The sequence below is a fragment of the Oculina patagonica genome, chromosome 7, assembly GCF_052425735.1.
Source record: "Oculina patagonica isolate OP01 chromosome 7, crgOcupat, whole genome shotgun sequence".
Taxonomy (NCBI): domain Eukaryota; kingdom Metazoa; phylum Cnidaria; class Anthozoa; order Scleractinia; family Oculinidae; genus Oculina; species Oculina patagonica.
This window is the reverse complement of record NC_135764.1, coordinates 9,138,607-9,164,669: the sequence shown is the minus strand read 5'-3', so window position 1 is coordinate 9,164,669 and position 26,063 is coordinate 9,138,607. Positions and strand designations below refer to the sequence as shown.

The window sequence follows — 26,063 nt, the reverse complement described above, 5'->3', positions numbered from 1 at the left end:
ATGTAAAAGTGCTATATATTAGCACAGTTTTTATTCATTCTACTAAAAGAAGAAAACAACTAGAAAAATGACAGGAAATAAAAACATTTCGTCGCCTAGATAAATGCTGGACTTCGTTTAATTTATTTTTAACATTCCAGTTCTGAAAGGCTCTCTCTTATAAAAGTTATCAAATAAAAATTAATATTTAAGGCGCGCTGACTTTAATGCGATAAACTTTTCCCGGTACGTCAGAGGTACATTTGAATTCAAGCATACCACGCATAAACATCGACACACGTTTTGCCACTGTTTCCAGTTTCCGAACAATCCACCCAGTCCTGACCACACCATATCTGCAATTCCTGGTTGCGTGTCACAGTTAACTGGTTGGTAAGATCGCGGAAAACGAGCTCTAGAGATGTGCGATAAGTTCCGTTAAGACTGTAGAAGTGCTTTTGATTGGGTCCACACTCGGCATGTTCGCCTTGCTGAAATGCTTTCAAGTCTTCAACAGGTGGCAGAACGAGCTCATTATTGGTATTTGTGACGATTGTCGTTAACGTTTTGCCATATAAAGGATAATTGCAGCCCCAGTAGGATGCGTTATAAACTGGGTTGCATTTGATCGACCCCGATTTGCGGATGAGCTTCATTGTCTTAAGACGTCCACTCTTTGTGATGTTGAAGGCACCATACTGGTTATCACGAGCTCCAAAGCAAACAGGTTCTGTGTTTATCTTCTGCCAGTTCTCTAAAATTTTATGAAAAAAACAAACAAACAAACAAACAAACAAACAAACAAAACACTACATCACCCCAGTGGACACTCAAAAACTAAACTGTGAACTCTCAACCTAAATTGTTAACTCTGAATCAGTGATCGCAGGTTAGATAGTTACAGGCTACATAACTCACATAATAAGATGCTCAGTAAAGAGTAAGCATCGCTTGGTTACACAATTAGAAAATAGTATGCCATTAGGGTGTATTCCCGCCCCATTTCCCCATCAGAGTGAAGGCCAAAAGTGAAGTGAAGATACCAATAGGCAAGTTAGCCAACGTTTGTTTACTGTAATTATCAACACACTTTCGGTTCAGAGTCATGTATTTGGAACCTATTCCAGTCGCTCTCATCTCAAGTAAAAAACGGAACAATCTTTTTAGATATCAAAAAATAATACATGCAAGTAAAAGGGACAATATATGTCACGGATTTACCAAATTTTTGAACAGCCAAAATTTATATTTGTGTCGCAGAGGATTGTCTGCCTGTGGATAAATTTTTATCTATCTGCTAGAGTGATTTTATTTAACCCGTGAAACAACATCTAACAATTAGTGCTAAATAGTGAAAACTAAACAAAAGAAAACAATGGAATAAGTGTCTAATAGTATCTATTTGAGTAGTAACTATTTCACGGTTGAAGTAAAATCACTCTACCACTCGCTAAAGCACTGCAGTTTATATAATAAAGAGGGTTCGCAGATATCATAAAGAAATGTATGAAAGGCTCACTCGTCCGTCCATACCAAGGACAACTTCTCTCCGTAATCGAGCCCTAAACGGCCATACCTTCACAGCGTGCCAGGATTGCTTGGCCATTCCCATCAGCGTATATCCAGTAATCCCCTTTAACCATCTCATTTCCTTCACTGGCCTTGATCTCACTACAAGACTGGGCAGGAAGCTCAATAGAACCAAGAGGGACTGCGTGATTAAAAAGAAAGAATACAGGAAATCCTTAAAAATCGATTTTTTAAGATCATCTGGTATCGTGTATATTAAGATTTTAAAAGAGCTCCAATCCTCGCAGGTTCGTTCTGCAGAAATGGACATGAGTACGAGGTTGCAAATCGCGATCAGATATGACGTCACCGCTTGTGATTTGCGTCATGTTTTGCCTGAAGCAAGCTACAAATTTGACGATAACTTTAAATGTCCTAATATCGCTCCTTTGCATTCATACAGCGTGACAATATTATCAAAAAATAAACTTCGTTTTTTTTTAAGCTCTCATTATTGAGGATTTATGTAATCTTTCTCCACACTGCACCTCGGGATTAAAATGTTTATGTTGTCATGGTTATCATTCTCATAGAAACGGAGGCTTTGTTGGCCCAACATTTGTACCCTCCTTGTTGATTATTTATTGAATGCATGGATTTCGTTGGAATGTTTAATTTGTATACAGCAAGATTTTAAACATACGTTCATGACTAAATTGCTGGTTTGCACTCTCACGCCATAAAAAATAAATTAGAAACCCTTCAATGAAAAAGCCAAAAAGTGAAATGTTATAAAAGACCAACACAGGAAAAAATTCTTTAAGTCTAAAATTCCCTTTTGCGATTAAAGCGCTTTCTGTTCACTCTTGAGCTAGTAAACATGCGAATTAACACATCTAAATTTTTAAATGTTTTGAGTGCTAAAGTTCATAAGAGAAACCTTTTTTTTTCACTCAGACAGCTTTTTCGCGGCCACTATCTTCGTATCGCGCAAGATCAAAATTCAGAAATTCAAAATACTGTATTTTCAAAACGAAAGACACTACGGGACTGAGAACTTGACAAAAGATTTATTTTTATGTTATCTTCATTCTAATGTAGAGAGACCTCGCGAGTTTGAGTTCCATTAGGAGCAAAAACGTAGCTGTAGCTTTTAATATTTCCGCGTTGGAAAAGAAAAACAAACAAGAGCAATTGAAATTTACCTCTGTTCCCCTGCATGCCAACGTAGTACCTTCTACGATCCGGCAAAAAATCTTCCGGTCTTGCTTCCTTGGTTCGATTGTTCAGTTCGCAAACGTTTTGACCAATGACGACATTATAGCTTTGACACGTAATTTCTTCGGCGCATTTGAAATAGCAACCTTCGTGCCATCCAATCTTGCACGTTTTAAACGCGTGGCCTCTGAGGAACATTCCCCTAACGGAATATGTCGCTGAATTACCGCATTGCCCAGCAGCTTCAAATATACCAGTCCGGGACATCAGGAAAGCAACTGAAAGCCAGAACTTGGGATTCATATTGGATCGAATGCGTCAGTGTCTTTGCTGCGAGTAAACAAAAAAAGATAAAATAACAATGTTTAAAATGGAATGATAGTGACATTTGTTTATATTGCTATCAAAATTGAAGATGTATTTTTCTTAGCTTTGCCTCTAGCATGAACGAAATTGACGAAAGTGATTAAAAGATGCTAAGCTCTGGTAAGGCGACTGTTTGTAGTATTCTAATAATGCTTAATTTGGTACCTTATTTTCGAGGCAGGTAGAAAATTAAAAGCTCCTGATACCATAGATTGCCAGCGTCTAAGGTATTTGTTAACAGAGGGAACTCGTATTAATTGAGTTTCCCCTTCCTTGTTTGCTCATAAGTTATTAATGATGTTGCATTATAATTTAGTGGATATAGAACCCAGGGGGGGGGGGCGGGGGGTACTCCCATAAATTTCAGATAGGGATGTGCCGCGAAGGTCTTAAACTCTGACCATATTTAAGGATAAAAAAGCGAAAATTGATACCCTTTTTAAGGCCCAAAACCGAAAAATGACACCCTATTCAAGGGGAAGAGAAGCGTTCCGTGACGACCCAAATAACGGCTGGCCGCGCACGGTAAAACACCAATCCTTATAAAATCGCTTTACTAATACTTGAACGGATAGTACAGTTTTAAGATTTCGTTTAGCTGGGCGTTTATTTTAGCTGATAGTCTTAAGGTACCCTATCTAAGGATCACACCAGGAACACAGTGCCAAAAGGAGCAAAAATGATACCCTATTTTAGGACCGAGAACCTCAAAAACCATACCCTATCCCGCGGCACAAACCTATATAGCCCATATATTGGAGTACCCCCCCCCCCCCCCCCCCGAGGATATAGAACTTAATTTAGGCAAAGGCATTGTTTCGCAAATACACGTTCCAAACAACCGAACTGCACTTTTAGGGGAGAACGACAACGCCTTTGATATAAGCTCGGAATTTTAAATAAAAGTTGTCGCTGTGCTCCAGGAAGGTGTCATGTAGTATTAAAGTATAATGAAAAATTGGAGATTTCTACTGCTCAAACTTTCGTGACATGGAGAAATTAAATTAATGCCTCTTGTTTTCAGAGAGAGAGAGTAATGTCATTTTGCACGGGCATAAACAAAGGCCAGCTACGATTTTTTGAAAACGCAACAGCGGCTCGTAAATTCGGGTTATAATATTTCGTTCCCTTAAATTTTTTGAAGCTTGAAAGTTCATCCAGTTAATCAGAAAAGACACACTTTTCTTAGAGTTTCAAAATAAGGCTTTAATCGTAAAAACGGTGTTCCGACACCAATGGTAAAATTTTCTCGTATTGCGCCCCTGGTTCAGAGTACTGTTAAAATGCTGTTGTTGATTTCTATTTATACCATTATTTAGTGGGTATGCTAGGCGTCAGAGACGCCATGGCAAATTTTAAATTGATTAAAAAAGTGATCGGACGAGAGAATATTAATATTGATTCAAATGCAAATCGCGCAATATTTGACAGTTATTTCCATCTTTTTGCGATCGAATTTCGAACTTGTTGCCAAATGCTCTTTTTTTTGCTAATAACTTCCACCAGCAACTTTCTTTTAAGTGAAAATACATATCAAACGATTGCAATTATTCGCTTTTAGTAATATTATAATGGTTTTCGGCTTCCTTAGTGCTCGATCATTGTCAGTTTGTTTTGATAATTAGTGAAGCCTGCCTTGTAGTAGTAAAATCATCTCCCATCGTCGTTTCGTATGGAATTCAATTCAGTCATATATATTTCATGACAGGCTTCTAAAGCTTAGCAATTATAGTTTGTGCGGTCTCAAGCTTATGTAGTTTACATTAATATACTCATTCTTTTTTTATCGTCAGAAAGCCTACGGTTTAAATGTGCCAAACAAGCTAAGAGGCCTTTCGTGGGAGTGCTAAGCAAATCTCATAATTTATTAATTGTAGATGTGTTGCTCAAAAGGAGGTCCTTTTATCTTTCTATCTCCACAATTTTTTTAGGTCTTTTAGGGGCAAACTTTGCCTGGTACTAATTCCACATTTTTTAGTGCTTTGAAAACGGTAGAAGCTCGTCATTTTACTACAGTCGAAGCTCTCGTAAGCGGACACCCTCGGTCATATACCCTCGCCTTGTTTGAAACGGAGTTTCAAACAAGGCGGCCGTAAGTAGAGCTGTCCGCTTACAAGAGTGTCCGTTAAGAGAGCTTCGACTGTATTACCCAACGTTAAAGGTGAGATCCGTAATACCTCTATAAAATATGTCCGCAAACATTTCACTTTTCCAAAAGAAAATAGAAAGCAAAATGAACGGTCAATTGTATTCCGGAACGAATTTTTAGCTTGTGTAAATCCAAGTTTTTGCTATTAACGTATGTTTCTTGAAAAAGGGAGTTAAATTATTGTTCTCTTTTTTTACTTTTGTTTTTAACAAAGCTAACGTAATATGTATTCTTTACGTGGAGAAGCAAATAAACCGTCATTAGCTTATTTCATCTGCATATTTCCTTACGCGTATGTTTCAAACTTTTCGAAGTCAGTCTAAAGGTGACATTTTAAATTTCCGTTCCATCGCAAGCGAAACTGTAGTCATTTGTTTTTCGGTTTTTCAGCAAGCAGAATCACAATTCAGCCCGAATCGTAACAATAAGTTTCTCAAACCCCTGACGCAACCTCTTTTTGCCGGCTACGTCAGCTTTGCTCGATGTACCAGTACAGGGAAAGTCTTGAGAAAGAATAGTTAATGAAAATATTGTAAAACGATCGATTCAAGGAAAATGATTAGTGAAGGAAGTTGCTAAATTTTGAAATGGACTGAGAAGTTAGGACCGGATTCAGAATCTTGAATAAAAGTGATAAAAATTGTCTCTCGGAAATTAAACATTCTTTTTGAAGGTCGCTTTAAAAAAAAATGAAAACTCCGACTATTTCTGAATTGAAATAATCTCTCTTTTCTTTTCTATTTCAAATTTTAATTAAAACTAAACTTGTCCAACTCCAGAGACGCTCTCTCTTTTGATGAGTTAAAAAAATATTTGTTAACAAAACAACTACCTGCCTTTATCTTGACATTTTATCAATTGACTGAACTTTGAAAACGATCTCAAATTTCCCGTCAGATAAAGCTGGCGCAATGAGGTCCAAAATAAAAAGTCAGTGACCCGAATTCCCGACGCGATCTTTATTCAGCGCATTAGCTTGAGGGTCTCGATGGTATTAACCGTTAGCGGTAAAACAGCTAAAAAAATAGCCGTTCGTTGTAAAAATTGAAAAATGTTTACCGTAAGGCGTAACTGAAATGTTTACCGTAAAAAAATTCCAACCCCGAAAGTGAAAGTCACAAGATCTTTTCTAACGGATTTCCAACGAGTTTTTATCCCCGCGCGTCGCGTGTATGTTTCGAACGCCAGTTTCGCGGAGAACGAAACAATACTCTATGGCCTCTCTTTATCCTCGTTATTTTCTCTCGTTTCGTTCTTCGGAAGAGCTTCAGAAGCTCACAGAGGAGATTCATAGGCGGGGTGATGGGATAGTTGCGAAAGGGGGAATGGACGCGTGGGACGGGGGGGGGGGGGGGGGCAGATGGAAACACGAAGGCATTACATGCGTTTTGCCAAAATATGCAATTTCTGTGAGAGCCAGACTTTCACTCATTTTGCAAATAATCTACTCGGCGTTGTTTTCGGTATAAAATTGTCCAGCAAAAATTCAAAAATGATAATACCGTATTTACTCGCCGCCCCGAATAAGCACCGCCCTTGAATAAGCGCCGCGTTTGGGATAAAAATGTCAACAAGCGCCGCCCCCAAATAAGCGCCGCAGTCCCGATGCGGCGCTTGTTCAAAGAATTCCGTTTTACTAAAAACAGCACTACAAAGCAACTCTAAAATATACTTTGACATTTCGTTTTTATCAAAAGCGATGTTTTGCAGTTCAAAGTGATTTTTTTTACCGCTCGCCCATTAGTTCTTCTATCCAACATTCTTACAATACATTGTTCTGTAAATGTTGTGAAATGCCGCGGACTTTGCCAGGAAAGCTAGCGCCACTTCTATCTTTAGTAAAAGACGAATACCGACTATCAAAAGACGCTTTTTTTCAGCCGCACTTGATTTGTGACTGACCGTGACTGATGAAAGGGATATGCCCGAAACATTCTTCCAATACTATATTACAACTGAAGTCCATAGTTTCTAAGAATTGTAGACTTCTTAAGCCCAGTCTTAAGCCGTAATATTTGCGTCGTCATGAAATGGCTCTCCCCACTCATATGCCGGCGAGCGTTGCGTGACAAGCCTCTTGCCTCGTTTCCAATACTTATGAAAACGAGGCAACCAGGCCTGCCATGTGAAGAATGCTGTTTTGGCGTCCAGTTGCAAACCAACTGCATGAGTTCCAAACCAACCCAGTTGTTTGTTGGAATCTTTAGTCTAATCGGTAGACCTGTTCTTCATTCAGGTCAAGGGAAGGAGCCATGAAGTTGGATGACAAGAATGGAGGGTGATCTGATTCAATAGATGCGAGGCCTTAAAAAAATTGCAGGGTAAATTGCGACGGAGTTAGCGAGGTAAGCCTCCGATAATTTCACAACAGCTGAGTGTATTAGTTTCTGTTTGTAAATCTATCCTGTCCTGTATTTCGGAATGAAGTGAGTCAATTTCTTACACATAAAAAGGATAAAATTATAAAGCTGAAATGCTTAAGAAAACACGACGTTCTTTTGCAGAAACCGATACTGTGGAAGAAACAGGAGAGTCGGCGAGGCAGAGCGAGGCTTTGGGCGATCGAAGGACCACGTGAAGACTGTCTGTGTAAGCTTACCAAATCATTTTAGAACTATTTTAAGTGATTGTCAAAGGATATGGGACATTTCAGTTCGTCTGATCGACGTGTAAAGTTCTTTAAATCGGCAACTTACAGACAAAAACTGTCGTGTCATGCCACATTTTGTAGCCTGAAATGTAATGGCGGGCATTTTATGGTAATGAGCCCTGTGTTTTATATGATCCTCTCTGCAAATGAACGACTACTTTGTCATGAGGGACAATTTTGAGACATTTTAAAATTAGCTATGTAGTATGGAAAGCAAAATGGTGCAAAATTCAACGTCGAAAATGTCATTCACATTCAACAAACACAATCACATTCAAGATAATATCTTCATCAAATTCAACAAGAAATTTAATCAACTTCAGCAAAGGTGAAAAAAAAAGATCACAATCAACCAAAGAAATTTGACAGATTCAACAGGTTCCGATAACAGTCAAAGCAGCAAATACAGTCAAATTCAGAAAATGCATAAAGACGATGATATTCAGCCTTTATACGATCACATTCAATAACAACAAAGTATGATTACATTCAAGAAGGGCTAAAGTCTGTCAACAAATCCCATAATCCTTTACGAAGGTTAACAGTGTAGTGATGGACTGGCAACAAAGTACCCAGTCCACGGTCTCCTCGGTCAGCAAGATGTAGTAGTGAAAAAAATCCATGACTATAATTATCTTCTTTGTCAACTTTCAACTTTTCCGAGTATATGTATGGCTTCATGAAAAACTTCAACTCATTCAAAATTTGGTGAACATCTTTATTTTCTTCAGGCTTTTCCTTGACCATGTCCTGACTCAGTTTGATTCACCTCCTAGCAATGCATGCAAGAAAATTGTAATCTTTGAAGGAAAAGAAGTCCAGGGTTCAAAATAGCAGCCGGCTGTCGGCAGTAGCCGACACTTTCATGACACTTGCCGGCTACTTTTCACCGAAGAAATACAAAATTTCATGCCTTGATCAGCCAACTGAAATCAAAGTTGCTGTAATGTTGAAGTAAACATTTCATATCAAACAATAAAGCAACTTAACAGGGCTAGAAAGTGCGACTCACTTATCGCTAAAGCGACCAAAATTTTATATTTGGCGACTAAAACTTCTGGTTTTACGGTTTAGTCGCCAATGTGGCGACTTTATTTCTGTGTTAAGATGAATAACGGGCCGCCCCACCTTCTAAGGTATTGTGTCCCTCCAGAAAATTATATTGAAGATCTTATTATCACATTCACTCCAATCCATTCTTTTGCTTTGCCATAAAATATTGTATCACTTCAGAAAACTTACAAATGGCTGACTGTGTTTGACATCGCCCCAGAATGCATCTGGGTACATCATGTATGCATATGGATTGTGTCCCTTGAAAATGCATAGCTCTCTAACAGCCGGGAGAAAGTGAGCCTTGACAAAATGAGCCGACAAATTCAGGCTAAAAACGAAATTTTATTTTGAACCCTGCAGTCAAAAGTCATTCTTTCAGGTTATTTTATCTCACTGTTTTTGTATATACTAAAACCACTATTCACCTCAGTGTCAGTAGCTAGTGGTGGATATTTACAGACATTTACCGACAACAACAGCCCACAGTTCTTCTCTTCTGTGGAAGATTTTTTAAACCCTGAACTGATGTTTTCTACGCTTTTTGGCTTCCATCTGCCTTTTTCGTAGCGCTAACAGCAGGAAAAGATTGCCTTGCAGCAAAAGCTTATGTACTTTGAGCAATTTACTGTTGAGCCAAGGCATATGGGCGACAAAAGATTGTTGATTCTGCAATTGTTTGTGATGGTTTAGGATCATATCAAAACAGTTTGCTCTGGGTTTGTTGCGATTGCAAGGTTAAGTAATTACTATGTTTTTGCGATGGTCTGGATCCATTGTGATAATCTGCGATCACATGGAAACCAGGCTTATGATTATTAATTATCATATAAACCTGTCACATTTGCCAATTATATAGCATTAGCAGCTTTTTTTTTTTTAAATACATGTAAATTCAGACTTTTCAATTGAAAGTTAGACATCAGGTTTTGGAAAAGTTTTCTTATAATACAAACAATTTTTTGGAAATCAAAACTTAATTTGGTGTCCTTTCTTTAAACCAAATCATACTTTTTTTTAAGTTACAAATCTTACATACATAAATACATTTATTGCTCTCCCTAAAAAGGGCTTTTCAGCAGCAATGTTAAAAAATTACAATTAAAATACAAGTAAACGAAAGTTATAATGAAATATTTACAATAAAAATCCGTAATAATGATAATGAATTTATATAGCGCATTTTTCATATATATATGTTCAAATGCGCTGTACACATACTGTGTACAGTATGTGTACAGAAAAATGTATACAATAGTTCTAATGTTACGTTTTCTTAGATGCAAGTGTATGATTAACTGATCATCAGTGTTTTCATGAATGCTTCTACCAATAGAGCTGGACTCGTTTACCTCTTCGACCTCTCACTGGACTTCAACGGACACTTGAATATTTCTTTGTCTCTTCAAAGGCTGAGGAAATGCTTCATCTATGCTTTTCAGCATTGGAGCGGGAAACATGTTTCTTTTAATGTGTAGACATCTTCAGTTGACACCTGTTTCCTTCCTGGAATGTTAGTCTTCCAACACATCCTTTCCGCATCTTGCTGAAAAAAACATTTTAACCATGCTGTTGCCCCTTTCCATTCTGGTTTCCGGTTTTACATGGTTGCAGCCAAAAACACCAAGGGATAATTATTGGTAACATTCAGTAGTCATTTCTGTGCACAGCAGAAGTGCACAAAAATTGAACAACATGCAAAAACAATGCTTGCTGTTCGCTAGACAGCTTGCACACTTAGAGAATTAATTTCTCTTATTCAACATTTAGTTATCACTTAAAACTTGTTATGGGTAAAATTTTGAAATGTGGCTGAAAGTATTTACCAGAGTACTCGAGAAACAATGGTATAGGTGTTATTAACAAGTTGTGTTTTGTGGCCTCAAGAAATGTCTTGGTATGTGATACAGGGACGAAAAGTTAAAGACATGTGACATCAAATTTAACTAATTGTAATTTGATGTTGATAATAAGTGAATAAAATGGACAGAAGAAAATCACCATAACTAAAATAATGATAAAATTGAAATGTGTAGATGTACACACGTACTTCTGTCAGCACACCCTGTAAGTAGTAATGTACTACACTCTAAGGCAAAAATTTTTTGCCTAAGAGATTTAGTACATAACTACTTCTCGTTGTTTGGGTCAAATACGGAAAACAAATACGGAAAACAAATACGGAAAACAAATACGGAAAACAAAAATGGAAAACAAAAATGGAAACCAATCCTGAAAACAAACCCTGTAATCAAAACTGTATCAATCCTGAAAACAAACCCTGTAATCAAAACTGAATCCAAGCGTAGCCGTCTCATATGACATAAACTTAAGTTTATGTCATATAGAGACTGATGTTCAAATAAAATTTTTAAATTTTATTTGCTCAATTAGTATAAATAAATATGCTCTTATACTAAAATTCGAAAATCTGTAATGGAATAATGTGCGTTTAAACAAGCCTTGATATCATAACTGAAATATCAATCTGGAAAACCAAGCGAAGCCGAGTTTTATGCTGTTTTTATTATCATGGTAAATCTCTTGTACTGAATATCTGTTGTGAATTATCTTCTAAAACGATTATGATTTTTGTTATTTTTGAATTCATTTTTTCTTTTTCAAGGTCGGATAATACACTGTTTAAATCATTGTAAATGTTACATAGGTATTTGCTTGTTTCATTTTCTTCATTTAATAATTTTGTTAATGGCTTGCAATGTCCATCTTCCTTTAGTTTTTTATCTAAATATACTAAAGTGTCTAAATTTTCATATACCAAATCTCCGAGTTTTGATAATTCTTTTAATGTTACGATATACTTCAGTGTGTTTATTGCGTCATCAGACATATTTTTGAATGTATTTGCTTTGAAACATATTTTCTTTAAATTTTCCATGTTTATTTTCATGTTTGTCATTTATCTATATATATAGTGTATGTTTTTATTTTTATGCGTTTTTTCATGAATCTCTTATACTCTTTTTTAAAAATCTTGCATCTTAGTGCGTTTAAAACAAACCTCGTTGACATAATGAAAATCAAAACCTACCGGATAAACAGATGAGTTTGTCTTTAATATCCATAAGGATATGTTTCTATACAGCTTTCTGATATGTGTTTTATTGCGCGCTTGTCATATCCAAAGCTGTATACCTTTTCCTCATATTTGTTAACAATTTGTTTATTCTGTCTGGTTATCTTATTTTCATTTACTAATGTGAGTTCTTTAAAATCGCCCTTAACCATCTTAATCATATTTGTGTGATTTAGTATTTGTGAATTTTCATGATTAAGGGAAAAACCTTTAATAACACATTTCTGTTTATTATCGCCATATATGAAACTGTAGTTTTTAGGGCCACCGCTTACGAAGGTACCTTTTATAACATCACCGTCTAACTCATCTGTTAAATCGCCTAGCATATCGCCTGTTTCTATTGTCTTACCATTCTGGGATTCGATATACACAATACTATCTGTATCAAAATATAATACCTGTTTATCCAAATAGTCAAGTTTTTCATACAACATTAACAGTGCACTGCTAGTCGTGAAACAGGCTACATAGATATTTGTATTATAGGAATTATCAACAAACTGATCCTTATAAGTGTAACTCATCTGTACCATCTCATCAGTTACGAAATTCATGTTTAAATTACCAATAGTATCGTCGAGAACTACTTGATAAAATTCATTTATATCATTTATGTATTTGCATTGATTCATGTTATTTCGTTGACCAAATTTCCCCCATAGTGAGTTTAAGCACATTTTTGCAATAGCTCGTAAACCTGAATTTTCATGTAATTTACCTAATTCAATGTCTAAATTCTTTTTAACTTTATTTCTAAAAATCATCTCGTCATTGTTATTTTTAAAATTATATTTTGTTGATTCAAGTTTTAGCTTCATGAATTTTTTTATATAACCTTTGAATAGATCATCGGATGACTTCTCAAAATGCCAAACCTCATATATTTTTATAATTTTATAGCCTTTTTCAATGGCCTTATTTAGTTCATCTGTTGTCCATGTACCAATAAATGCTCGTTCATTTTCACTATGTTGGCATCTTTCTTGTTGTTTTGATTTAGCACATGATATACACAGAGGGAACATTAGCTTTTCAGCCTTTTCACATTTGATTCTCTGAGGTAGAACAGCATGGTATAATTCTCTTGGAGCTAAAATTTTACATTTTATGAATCCATACCATTTTGTATCGTATTTTTCTGGTGATATTATTTTTTTAGGATGACCAATGGGATATTTTTTGTAGAACTGAACCGTAGGATATAAGGAGCAAAAGTCAACGTATTTACCACATTCGCCTTCTTTGAATTTGTACAATAATTTGGTAGCATTTGTACGCCCCCCGTAGAAAGCATCTCTAGGGTTTAGTTGCCCAACCACTTCTCTATACCAATCATTTTTATAATATTTCTGAAAACTTTTATCCTTTTTTAATTTACATTCCCACATTTCAATAAGATTGTAACCAGCAGTTGTTATTTTTTTGTTTTTATCTTGTGTTTTATTATACAAAGTACCCATATCACTTTGATTCTTATTATTGATAACATCAGCCTTGTAGCAATCTGGGCATCCATGCCAGAAGCAACCTTGAAATTCATAAACAGTATTTGTAGATTCACAAAAACCATCAACTTTTAATTCGTTATTGATAAGTTTTTCACCTCCTGTCAAAGCATGCTGGATCTTAATTTTATTTTTTTCAGCAATGTAATCAAGCCATGCGATACTTACTACACTATGTTTGTCTGTTTGAATAATATTATCAACTACAGCTATGGTATTTTTTGGCATATAATTCCCTCTGTAAATAGCCATGCAAACACCTGCTATAGTAATGTATTTTAATGGGTCAATATTTTCCTCTTTAATGAAATCTTGCCTGAATTTTAACATACATCTTCTTAATATATCAACATCTGACCTACAGTATTCAATTATTTCTTTTTTGAAATCGAAAACATAATTTTCATTAACACGCTCATTATACCATTGTAAAAATTTCTCTCTATCTTGTGTTTTCATTTGATTAAACCCATAATGTTTTTTTGCAGGCATATTACCAATATAGTTTTGATTACACAGTTTGTTAAAATAATGTGGAAAATATCCTTTTTTCAACTCGTTTAAACCAAACGTTTTAGGAAACGATGCTAATGGTTGCTGAATAAAATTTAAGCTATCGATAATTTTGATTCTTAATTGTGTGATCTCCATCATCATAATTTTTGAACCATTGTAAATGCAATAAGGTTTGAATCCATTATCTATACACCATTTGAGAATAAAATGGGAATCGTACCCTTTGCTATTATGAGCTAGAAGGGTGCATCCTTTATATTTTTCATTTAAAATTCCATTACAAAAACTATTAATATCATTGAAGATTGATTCATTACCGTTGAAATCATGACAGATAGCTAAATTAACTTCGTGTAACCCAGTACTTTGTACACATTCGAAATCAAAAAATAAATAATTTTCATTATATGTTCTACATGAGTGGCAATAATCTTTTTTAGGAATGCTTTTATTTGATCTGCAAGGTTTTTTGCTATCTTTTATACAATTTCCTCCATTGCATTTGATTTTTTTCATGAAACATTTATGTTTGCTTTCACAATATTTATTGCAATTATTACACATTTTGAAACCACATTTATGTATTTTAATATAAGGTTTTAGTATTATTTGATTGCATTTTGAACATTTTGCTACACTGCTACATACTGATTCATCACCATCTTTTTTAGATCGATTTCTTGTATGGTTTTTGAAACAGCTGTCACCATGAAATACACGATTGCATTGCTTACATGTAATGTCTTTGCCGTCACATTTATCTCCATTTGGGAAATATTTGAAGCAAGAAAGGCATTTTTGGGGGCATTTGTGTTTATCACGTCTTGTATAAGCTTTTTTGCAACTATGACAGTAATATGCTACATTTAGAAAAGCTGTCATTGATTTTATGACATCAAAATGATTCCGTGTTTTGTATAAATAAATTTTGTCAATTTTACCATTATTAGCTGTATATATGATTTCATTAAACTGCTCAGAATCGATAATGTTAATCTCAATATCTAAATACGATGCAAAGGTATTTACATCTTCTAAAGTATTGCCATACTCGTTAATTTCAACATTTGCATTATTATGAAGTTCTTTGGCTTGAATTTCTTGTAGTTTCCGTGATTTATTAAAGCCATCTTTCAACTGAGTTGTAGTGTAATTCTCAGGGTGTAAATTAGCATAAGCTGTAACAATTCCCCTTGCTAAACATATTGTGTCATCATTTTTGATTGTGATAATACATTGCTTTCTATTAACTGTTTGTTTTGATAAATGTAATCGACCTTTACCACTAGGCATTTTAACAGATTGAATAATTATTTTGCAATTTTCTAAATCTATTTCTTTATACTCCAAAGTATTGATTACATCTGAAAGTTGATTTAACTTGAAATCAGAAACTTTTAACAATTTTGTTGAGATAGGATGATCTAATTCATCATTTGAAATTACCAATCTGAATCTATCATTACCTTTTAACTGCCTTTTCTTTATTGTCATTTCAACCATTTTTTCAAATACACTGAAAACATCATTTTTATTGTTTATGAAATGTTTTTGTACATTTATTTTGAATTCATTGGTATAAGCATTGAATTTTTTATTCGCTGTATTTCCGATTTCAGTTATTTTGAATAGAGGCTGGTCATTGGATCTTGTTTCAAAAATGGTGTCATCGAAATTAAATTCATTGAGTGTCCTGTTTAAGGTCTTATCGTTCTTATATTTTTGAATTTCATTGATTACTTTTTGTCTTGTTGCCTTTTTTACAAGATCCATCCACGTATATCCTATTTTCTTAGCATCACTCAGGTAACTATTTGATAGTTGTTTAAGATTGTCATTAGTTTTTCTTATTGGTTTAGATTTGTTTATAGGTTCATGAGTATTTAAATAAGATAGGTTTGTCTTCTTTGTTACTATTTTACGTGGGGTGTTGGGTTTTGAATACACCTTCTTTGGGGTTAGTTTTAAATTAATAGGCTGGATATCTTTTTGCGATGGTATAAGCTTTAAATTACTTAATGCGTTATTATTGTCGTTTTTATCAATATGAGTAACACGCATATCTTTTGGAATGGGGCCATTAAAGCATTCATATACAAAGTTTTGTACTAAAACAGGTGTGTACGTCTGATCTCCGAAAGCTTTTACATTTATTCGAAATCCAGCCTCGGTATGTTGGCCTTTTAAATAATTATGAGTCATTGTATTGATGATATTTCCTTCCTTATCAGATGCAAACAGATCGTATTTGGGATGGATATTATATATGATACCGTCAATCTCGGATGAAATTAACCGTATCGGTTTTTTCTCGTTATCAATGTCTTTTATCGTTATTTTAGAGTTCATTTTACTATTAGTTGAGATATTTTTTTGTGTCATTTTTGTGTACTATATAAAATCACCAAACCTTTAAGTCCTTTATAGTAAAAATTATTTTTGAGATTTTTGGTGACCAGAAATAATATATTTTTGGTCACCAAAGGTAACAGAAAACAGCAATTTATATATACTGTGCTATACAATATATAATTATATAATTTTTCTTTATATGTTATTCATCAGGTATAATATTAAACCGATCATCTTCTTGAATGCCTTTAATGACAGCATTTTTAATGTGTTTTTTAGTTCTCATATGACTCCATTTTCCTGCAAGGCAAGTGTGATATTCACAAATATCACAATACCAAGGCTTATTAAGCATGTATTTCGTTTTTGATCTAGTAATAGCGTTACGTCTGTCTTCATCATTATCGTATTTAAGATTCCTTCCCATTAATATAATACTATATATTATTTCTTTATACCAGTTATAGTGCGTTTAAGTGAAAGATATAAACAGATAATTATTTTCTTTATTAATATATATAGAATGTGTTATATAACATTAAATATCAAACACCTACTAGAAGCTGATAAAAGCTCGAATGATATAGCCTTCATTAATAAAATGTATTGTATTCAGAGCATCCTTGACGCTAATATTAGTATTATTAAAATGCTATCTTCAGACCTTGAAAACAAAAATCATGTACGTTTAGAGTGTATACCTAAAGACCAGAAAAGACGACGTGGAAGACCTCGTAAGAATCAACATTAAATACATATTTATTCAGTTTACGGTTTTAGCCAAAAGTTATAAATGATTAATGACTAAACCATTGACCGAAAAAACCTGCTGACGCGTCAGCAGGTATTTTAATCTGGTGTGATTTCTATTGACCAATCATATTTCAACAAGTAAAAAGTTTTTTATATATAAACTTTTTGAGTAAAATTTACTCAAAAAGTTTACTCAAAAAGTTTACTCAAAAAGTTTACTCAAAAAGTTTATTCTAAAATTTACTGCCAAAACAGCTGTGCCGTGAAGTTATGTGTGTTATATATATAATGGTTTGTAATTCTGAAATCCACGATGAATTAAAAATTTTAAAAGAACCTATATGCCCTTTATGCGATCAACTATTGATAGAAGGTAACAAGGATGCTGAGCTATGCTGTAGTAAACAGGATATTTCAAATCAAAACGGTATAAATGTTTGTATTAATTGCGGTTTGGTTCATGGTTCTATTTATTACAATGAGTTCATTGATTTTTATGCAAATATGTATAAAATACGCCGAAAATCGGTATATCATCGGAAGTATCATATTGAAAATATGCTAAATAGTATATGCTATGGAAATAGGGTACAATTGACTAGTGATCAAAGGAATCGGATTTATAAAGTGCTTAATATTATCGAATCCGCTATTCCTATTGTAAACAAAGGTAGAAAAAGACTCATATCAACCAAATTCATAATTAAACAGCTTTTTTTGATGATGAATCTACCTTGTGAATTTATCAAAATTAGCAAAAGCAAGAAAACGTTAGCCTTTTATCAATTGTATTGGAATGAGATTTTAGAATTAAAATTTGATAGTATCATGCACATTATCAGACAGTGAATTTTTTATCATATTTTACCATATACTTATCTATAATCGGGCTGTTATCACTTATGTAGTCATCGGTGTTTTTCATCGTTATTAGGATATTGGATAGGTCGAATTCACCCGTTCGCAAAATAAATTTTAGTGTGTTAAGTATATGCATATAGGATTGGGTTGCATATATACAATTTTGAATTTTCAAATCGAGATTTTGATGTTGAAGCCAACCTTGTATCAATAAAGCTCCCGTGCTGATTGCAACTAGGCTGATACCACCAGTTGAAACGGACGATACTATGCCACCCGAAGCAAATAAAATAGCCAGCGAATTGCCTATTAATTTAAACCTTTTAAAGGTTTTTGTAGCTTGTTTATAACACCAACACTTCTTATGGTATACTTTGTAGTATTCTTTCAATTCTTGAATTTGCGCTTGATTTAACTTGTCACTAATATGATTCCATTCGAATATATTTTTGCGTTGTTTCGGCATACATATATATATTATATGCTTAGACTATGTTTTATTTCTATTTTTAAATCTGTTGTATAATTTTCTGATATTTTTAATCAACCGTTCAATAGTTTTCAGCATCTCATGTATTAAATCTGCAGTTTTCATATAATAGTGAGTTAGATAATTTATTCGAAGAATATACCCATTGTTTTATCTAAAAATTGGACTTTGTGATACTCTCGACTATTCACTGACATTGCTGTGTTACTAAAACCGATTCTTTGTACAAAGTAATCTGAACTGATTTTAATGTTGGATGCATTGATATTAAACCCAGCCAATGTTTGATCAATAATCATAGCATTATTGCAAACAGCGATTCTAAATTGATTCCCTATTTTAGTATACCAGAGATTTAAATATTTATCAAAATATGTTCCTCTTATTTGCTCTGTATATGAATCTAGATCATAATCGATGAATAGCTTATTATGCTCCACTTTAACCCACGGAAAACTAAAACTATCACCCTCGATAAATTCAATTTTAATCCTTTTATTATCACTGGGCTTATAGTCATATTTAAATGCCATATATATAGTCCAGTCATTGGATTCAGTGATATTTTCATTTAAATTAATTTCGAAACCACTCATAAAGCCGTTTTTTGGATTAAAATCTTCTAACAATTTTGTGGGATTAAAGACAAGACCATTATTTAATCCCTGAATTACCGCTCCGTTTGCATCTGACATGATGAATTCAGATGGATCCGTTAGATCATAAAAATACTCGAAAATTTTATGGTAATAGCTGATGTTTCTTTTCTTATCCATTTTTAATTCAAGATCAGACTTCAAATTGTCCCGAAAATTTTTTAACTGTTCAAAATTAACAGCTTGGTCATTAGTAGTAGCTGGTTTAATACCATAAATAGCCTTTGTTTTCATATCAATCGATGCATTGAAAGCTATTCTATCATTTTCAACATAATATAGCTGATCGTATATCCTAGGATCAACGTTACTCTGATAACCTTTTATTCCATAAATCACGATATATGTTTGTAATTTTGGGACATATGCGTTCCCTGATTTCATCTTTAAAACGATATCAACATAGAGATAATTATTAGGATGTTGCTGATATTTATTAATTTGTGCTATTGTTCGACTATATCCATCATAAACTCGCGTAGTTGATTTGTCGATGTTGTCGATTGATGATACAATATCGATATCTAGACTATCATGATCTATTTCAGCTGGAAAAAATAGCTCGAAAACCATTGTGTATCGATTGATTGGTAAACTATATACATTGATACCTAATCTGCTTGAGTAGTAGCCTTTATTGCTGTCAAGTACCAGCTTACTGTCTACAACTTTCGTATTGATCTTATGGTATGAATTCGGATGATCGATTAAACTGCCTAACTTTATATCATCTTCCTCGCTTAATTGATTGATACTATCGGCCATTATATGGGCAAACGTGTTTTCTTGGCCAACGGAAGTTATATGACTGCTATCAACATGATCAAGCATATATTTTTTGGTTACAGCGTCTGTATCATTGGTTGGGGTTTTTAGATGGGTTATATTATACCCACCCATATGGAGATTTGCCTGCATCATGTTACTACCGTGAATATCAAGCTTGCTTAGAATTTTTTGAGTCAAAACGCGTCCTACGACCTTCTTTAAAAAACTGTTATCAACGTACGATTTGTCTGCTTTGTTTTGAAGGCTTTGAGCTAAGACACCTCCTGATTTCTTCGTTAAATATGTATTATCAGCGAACGATTTGTCAGCCTTAGTAGCAAGTTTGGTATCAATTTCAGTCCTTACTTTGTTATCCTCAACACTAACATAGCCTACGTTTGGTACAGATCGATCGTTATATAAACTTGGATAATACACTTCGGTATTTTGCAATGAAAGGCCGGCACAATCAAACACTGTTTCATTTCTGTTCTTTTTAAGGAAGAATTGGTTAAGATATCGTTTATTTACGGCCGTCTCGAGATCCCTTGAATAATTTTCAATTGAATCATCGATCGCAACGTCATCAGGCGTTTTTAGCCCTATTACTCTCTTTTTGTTCAAATTGAAATTACCTTCAGGCGTAACATCAAAGCCGACTCCTGGGTCACCCTTTTCACCTCGAGGGCCTTTAATTGGTGTAATATTAGTGTTATTTGATTGTAATAAACCGTTTGAGTAACTCATATTATATCAATCAGTTATATTATATTATATTTTTTCATTGAAATTCTTAGTTACGAATTTTCGTGGCTTATCAATATATAAAAAGCTAAATGGGTCTGCAGTTGCTTTATCGTATAGCTCTTTTGGAATACTGTTTTCACGGCATATTAGACTACTCTCATTAGCACTTGGGAATTCGTATATAGAGAAATGTGAACAGTTTAATCTTATGTCTTTTGGTGTCTTATAGTAGCTTTGACTCAGATATATCACGCTACAGTTCTTATGCCTTCCTCGTATAAAATAGTCGACTAATGGTTTTTGGTTTTTATCACATACAAAATCGTCAAAAATGACTATTTTCTGAGAGTCACCATCAAGGTCTCCAACGGGAATAATCTCATCATTGCGTGCTTCAATAACATCATAACCAGCTTCATTACTTATTTGCTGGAACATATCCATAAGATCCACAAACTTGGACTGCTCTAAGTTTTTTGCGTATAAATAAATTTTATCAAAATATAATAGATTGTATATCATATGCATTAGTGTGTTTGTTTTCCCCGAACCGCTTGGACCGCAAACCAGCATCCGAAAACATTGATTTGGCATGAAATCGTATAGTTGTCTAAAGTTTGAGGCCATATCGTCTTCAGTGTCATAATTCGGTATTCTCATTATATTATATGGGTATATTATTTTCAGTTCAACAAGGTGTTCAACACGGTGTACATCAAGGTGTTAAACGCTATGTTAAATGTTGATTTTTATATTCAATTTTCATTTTTTATGTAACGTAATAATATAAAATAAAATGAGTTTACTTAGATGGAAAGAGCTTGCAAAGAGTAAATCTGATTTGGGCGATAAAATCAATTATGTTAAAAATGCAATCACACAAAATAATATCGGTCAGCAGACAAGCCAAGAGTCATTTTCGAAGGTATTCAAACCAGTGACAAGTAAATTAGATGATGTAATTAAAAGTAATTTGCAGATAGCAAAAGTACCCAAAAATCGTGTCAAAAAGGGGATGAGAGGTGAATTGGAAGCTCCAGATTACTATCCTGAAGTTGATCCTTTTGAGGATATGGACGTAGATAATTTATTTAATGAGCCTGTAATGCCACAAAATGAAAAACAGATTGTACCGAAACCACCAACATATGAAGAATCTTTAAAAGATCTTTTAGAAGGAAAAAAGGAGATTTATGTTGATCCCCAATATTTTCCTGAATATGAAGATGAATTACCTCCTGAATACGATGAGGATGAAATTGATTATGCTTTAGATGCTGATGATGAAGTAAGTGAAATACTAGATGACGTTGGTATCGACGATTATGATGTAGTGCAAATGAAATTAGATCAGCCTGAAATGACACCAAAGAAAACCAAGAACTATCTTAATAAGATTTTAGAGAAAGCCAAATATAAACGGAGACAATTGAAAGGTTTCAAGGCGAATGTTACTAAAGAATATAATAGGGGAACTATATCTGAAGCGGAAAGACAGATTAAAAATAAGAGAATAAACAATGCAAGAGTTGCATTAAATGACTACATAAAACATTACGAAAGTAAAGCCAAAACGATAAAAGGTTCTGGTATTCGAAAAAAACAGAAAGGTGGAAATGTTATATTTTTTAACGATGTAAAACAGCTTCTCAAAAAATTGGAATTGATCATCGGTTCAATAAACGCAGGAAACACATCAGTTAAAATGCGAAATATGGGAGTCGCTATATTAGACACACTTTTAAAAAGGTCTACTATAAATAAACAACAATATAAACAGATATATAATCTGTACTTTAAAGTCTAATTTATGTAACTGTATTATATATATGGATCGTGAGTTAGTATTATCATCATATAGTGTTAAAAATCAAGGTAATAACACTCCTCAAAATTTTACAACTAAATTCAACAGGCCTATAACATTGGATAGCAATTACCAATATATGATAGGCCTCAATCGTATTATTAACATGTCATTTACATGGTTTAATGTAAATCCCTCATATGGTAATCAGCTGATTAAATATAGTTCTGATAATGGGAATAAATTTGAAGATATAACTTTTCCTGCAGGTGTTTGGAATTATTCTGAATTTGATGAATATATTAAAGAGATTACTAAGACGGGAGATGATGATAACCCTATATATCCCATCTCTATTGATTTTGATTCAACAACATTCCGAGTAACAATCACTTTATCTCAAAATTATCAACTTGATTTGACGCATAGCAATTTCAACGACCTTATAGGGTTTGATAAAAAGGTATTAAAGGATGCGGTTAATATTGGACCAAGAGTCCCAAATCTAAGCCAAGATACCGATATATTAAATATACATTGCGATCTAGTCAATACTTCTTTAGTCGATGGTGAAGAGTCGGATATCATTTATACCTTTTCGACCAGCGTACTACAGCCGAGTTATTCGTTTACAATCGAGCCTCGTAGGGTCACATATAACCCTGTTAATAAGCAACAGATAAGTAGCATTCGAATATACATCACAGATGGGAAGAGACGGTTAATTAACCTGAATGGAGCGGATACGTCTTTTTCATTAATTTTGAAAAGGAAAGAATAATATAACATAATAGTATATAATGAAACCATATGAATTCAAGAGGTTTTACCATCCAAAATTTGGTAAATTTGTATATAAGCACAAAGGGTCAGGGATTATCGTTGATAACATTTTCAAACCGATGAAGAGTGTTATGTCGTCTGTTGTTAAAAAAATTGTCAAGCCATTAGGTAAGAAGGCGATAAAATCAGGTATTTCTCATGCAGGTGATAAACTGGGTAAAAAGGCATCAGAAAAAGCCGGAGACCTTATAATGGAAAGGCTTAGGAATATGAGGAAGGGAAATGCACGGCAAAAGGCACTATCCCCAATCTTACAGAAAGTAAATACCTCACCTGTCAGACACCAACAAAAAAATGAAAGTACTGATATGATCATCAATAGATTAATATCAGGATTAGGTGTAAAAAGAAGGCGTTGAGTAAAATGAATAAAATGATTAAAAAAATTGGTACATAATTGCAAAATTATATAACATAATAATATAATGTCTTTCAGAACAAGTGAATACTTACAGAGATATGAGTTGGTTCGATTTCAACTCGATGATGTTATTCGAGTCCCAGCTAACGGTCAGCACCAACTTAAAAACGGCTATAAGTTCACGATTAACGATAGAAGTTCATTCTACGATTGGTATAATGCGTATTTCGAGGTGCAATTTCAGGTGCAAATGTTAGCTGATGGAGCAACCACGGGGGCGAATCGTATCACAGTTATTAATGGAGCACATTCATTGATTGCCCACATGATGATTAAATCAGCAGGAAAAATCGTTTATGATACCGATAATCTCCATAAAGTTACTTTCGTTAAGAACCTCCTCGAATATAGTGACGATTTTAGTCGCTCAGTAGCAAAAAATAGTCTTTGGTATCTAGATACCGACCATAGGATAGCAAATGCTAATCAGAATGCAGGGTTTGAGGCTAGGCGACTTTTGACGACAGGTCTCAATGATGTCAATGTTGTTATACCTCTAAATCGTTACAGTTTCTTTGAAGAGCTGGAAGGTCGAATGTTACTCCCAATGCAACTCCAATTCAATATACAGTTACAGAATGACGCCGAATTACTTAAAAAGGCCGATGATGTAGCTGATGGACGAGTGGTCCTTAATAGATTCCTTCTATGGGTCCCAAAATTGACTCCAAAGGACAGCCTATATGATAAGTTTGTTAGTTCCTTCTTGGTAAAGAAAACTTGGACGTATATGCGCGAAATGTATGAGGTTTCCGCACCAACGAATAGCAGTGGATTCTTCCAGATCTCATCCAGTATTGATAATGTTAAGGCTATCTTTGTATATCTACAACGAGCTAAATCAAACAATGCAGATGAAAATCCCTATGAATTTGATACCTACAATATCAATCTTGACCGTGGGAATGGTAGTTATTTGACAACATGCCGATTGGAATACGGCAACGGAGTGTTTTATCCTGAGACCGAATATGATAGTGAGTCCAAAGTTAGGATCTTCAATGATTTGATGTCTTATGGTATGAGAAAGAATGATTACAACAGCGGTACACAACTCAACTTGGCAAATTACAACTCTCTCTATCCTATTATCTTTTTTGATTTATCATATCAAGCAGAGCGAGTAACTAGAGACCCAAAGCAGTTGATCTTCAGATATAAACTAAACGCTAATAGTGCGGGAGATAGTCCTTTCAACGTCCATGCCATCGTTCTTTATGATGAGACAATCGTCATTGACAAGGTGGGGAATGAGCTGGTTATTGTATAAATCAATCAATTGAATATTATGTATAAACCATTCTATTTTGTATACGTTTTATAAACAAGAAATTATATAACATATAATATATATACAAGTAATGACAACTTATCACTCTCATAAAGTGAATCTGTCAGAAGGACAGCGAAGGAAGCTTTTGACTGCTTATAGAAATAAAAGTGAGATCACTATTCGCTTAAACAATTCAGATATGACTGGCAATGACAGTTTAATGCTAACTCAACGACAAATCAATAAATTGAATAAGGCTAAGAAGTTAGGTGTTGGATCTGATTTAAACATCTCGAAGACACAAATTCGAAAGGTCATTAGGGTCGGTCATGGGGCACCGCGAATTGGTTTTCCAATGATTGGAATTAGTGCTCCGAAAACGAAAACAAGATCAAGAAGGTCAACAACTAACAAATCAACAACTGATAACACTTCAAAGAAGGATGGGGGAAATATTAGACTACCAAGTAAGAAAGATGTATTAGCTTACACACCGCCACCATTCATTGGTTCTTGGGATGAATATGATAAATTTCTTAGAACAGGTGGATTGGTGCTTCCAAAAAAAAAGATCTTAAAACCGAAAAGAAAGTAAGAAAGCCAACATTCCATAAGAATATACCAATGAGTAATTTTGATTTAATAAACTGGTGTTTATATTTGAATATACCGATAAAAGATGTACTAATGAGAGACGAGACTGTGACACATAATCACAAATTAGGAATATTCATTTACAATCTCCAACCGTCATATCTGAGTGGTAGTCATTGGGTTGCAACTTATGTAAAAGATAAGGTAATCAATTATTTTGATAGTTTTGGTATGCCTCCATTTCAAGAAATAGTCGATCACGCAAAAAAGAAGAATTTAACATTGATACATCAAAACAATCAGATACAGAGCATAAAGACTACCACCTGTGGATACTTCTGTTTATACTTTTTGAATGAGATGAACAATGGGAATACGTATTCTAATTTGTTGGAAGTGTTTGACATATATGACACAATGAAGAATGAGAGATTCATTCAACATTATTTCAGA

The 26,063-nt window shown here is 34.1% G+C and overlaps 1 protein-coding gene across 3 annotated transcripts in view; it reads right to left on the bottom strand.

Moving 5' to 3' along the window:
- Position 1: 1 nt before the first annotated feature.
- Positions 2–26,063, bottom strand: part of LOC144659865 (uncharacterized) — a 47,554-nt gene continuing 21,492 nt past the window's right edge. The window contains exons 1-4 of one of the 3 annotated variants that reach the window (XM_078520386.1): positions 3,238–3,316; positions 2,694–3,036; positions 1,556–1,690; positions 2–733 (exon numbers count right to left, since the gene is read on the bottom strand). In XM_078520386.1, the coding sequence (XP_078376512.1) occupies positions 249–733; positions 1,556–1,690; positions 2,694–3,009 (936 nt within the window). In that variant the 5' untranslated portion in view covers positions 3,010–3,036; positions 3,238–3,316 and the 3' untranslated portion in view covers positions 2–248. Of the gene's footprint in view, positions 734–1,555; positions 1,691–2,693; positions 3,037–3,237; positions 3,317–26,063 lie in introns of those variants that run through there. The other 2 variants (XM_078520388.1, XM_078520387.1) reach the window with 2 other exon arrangements.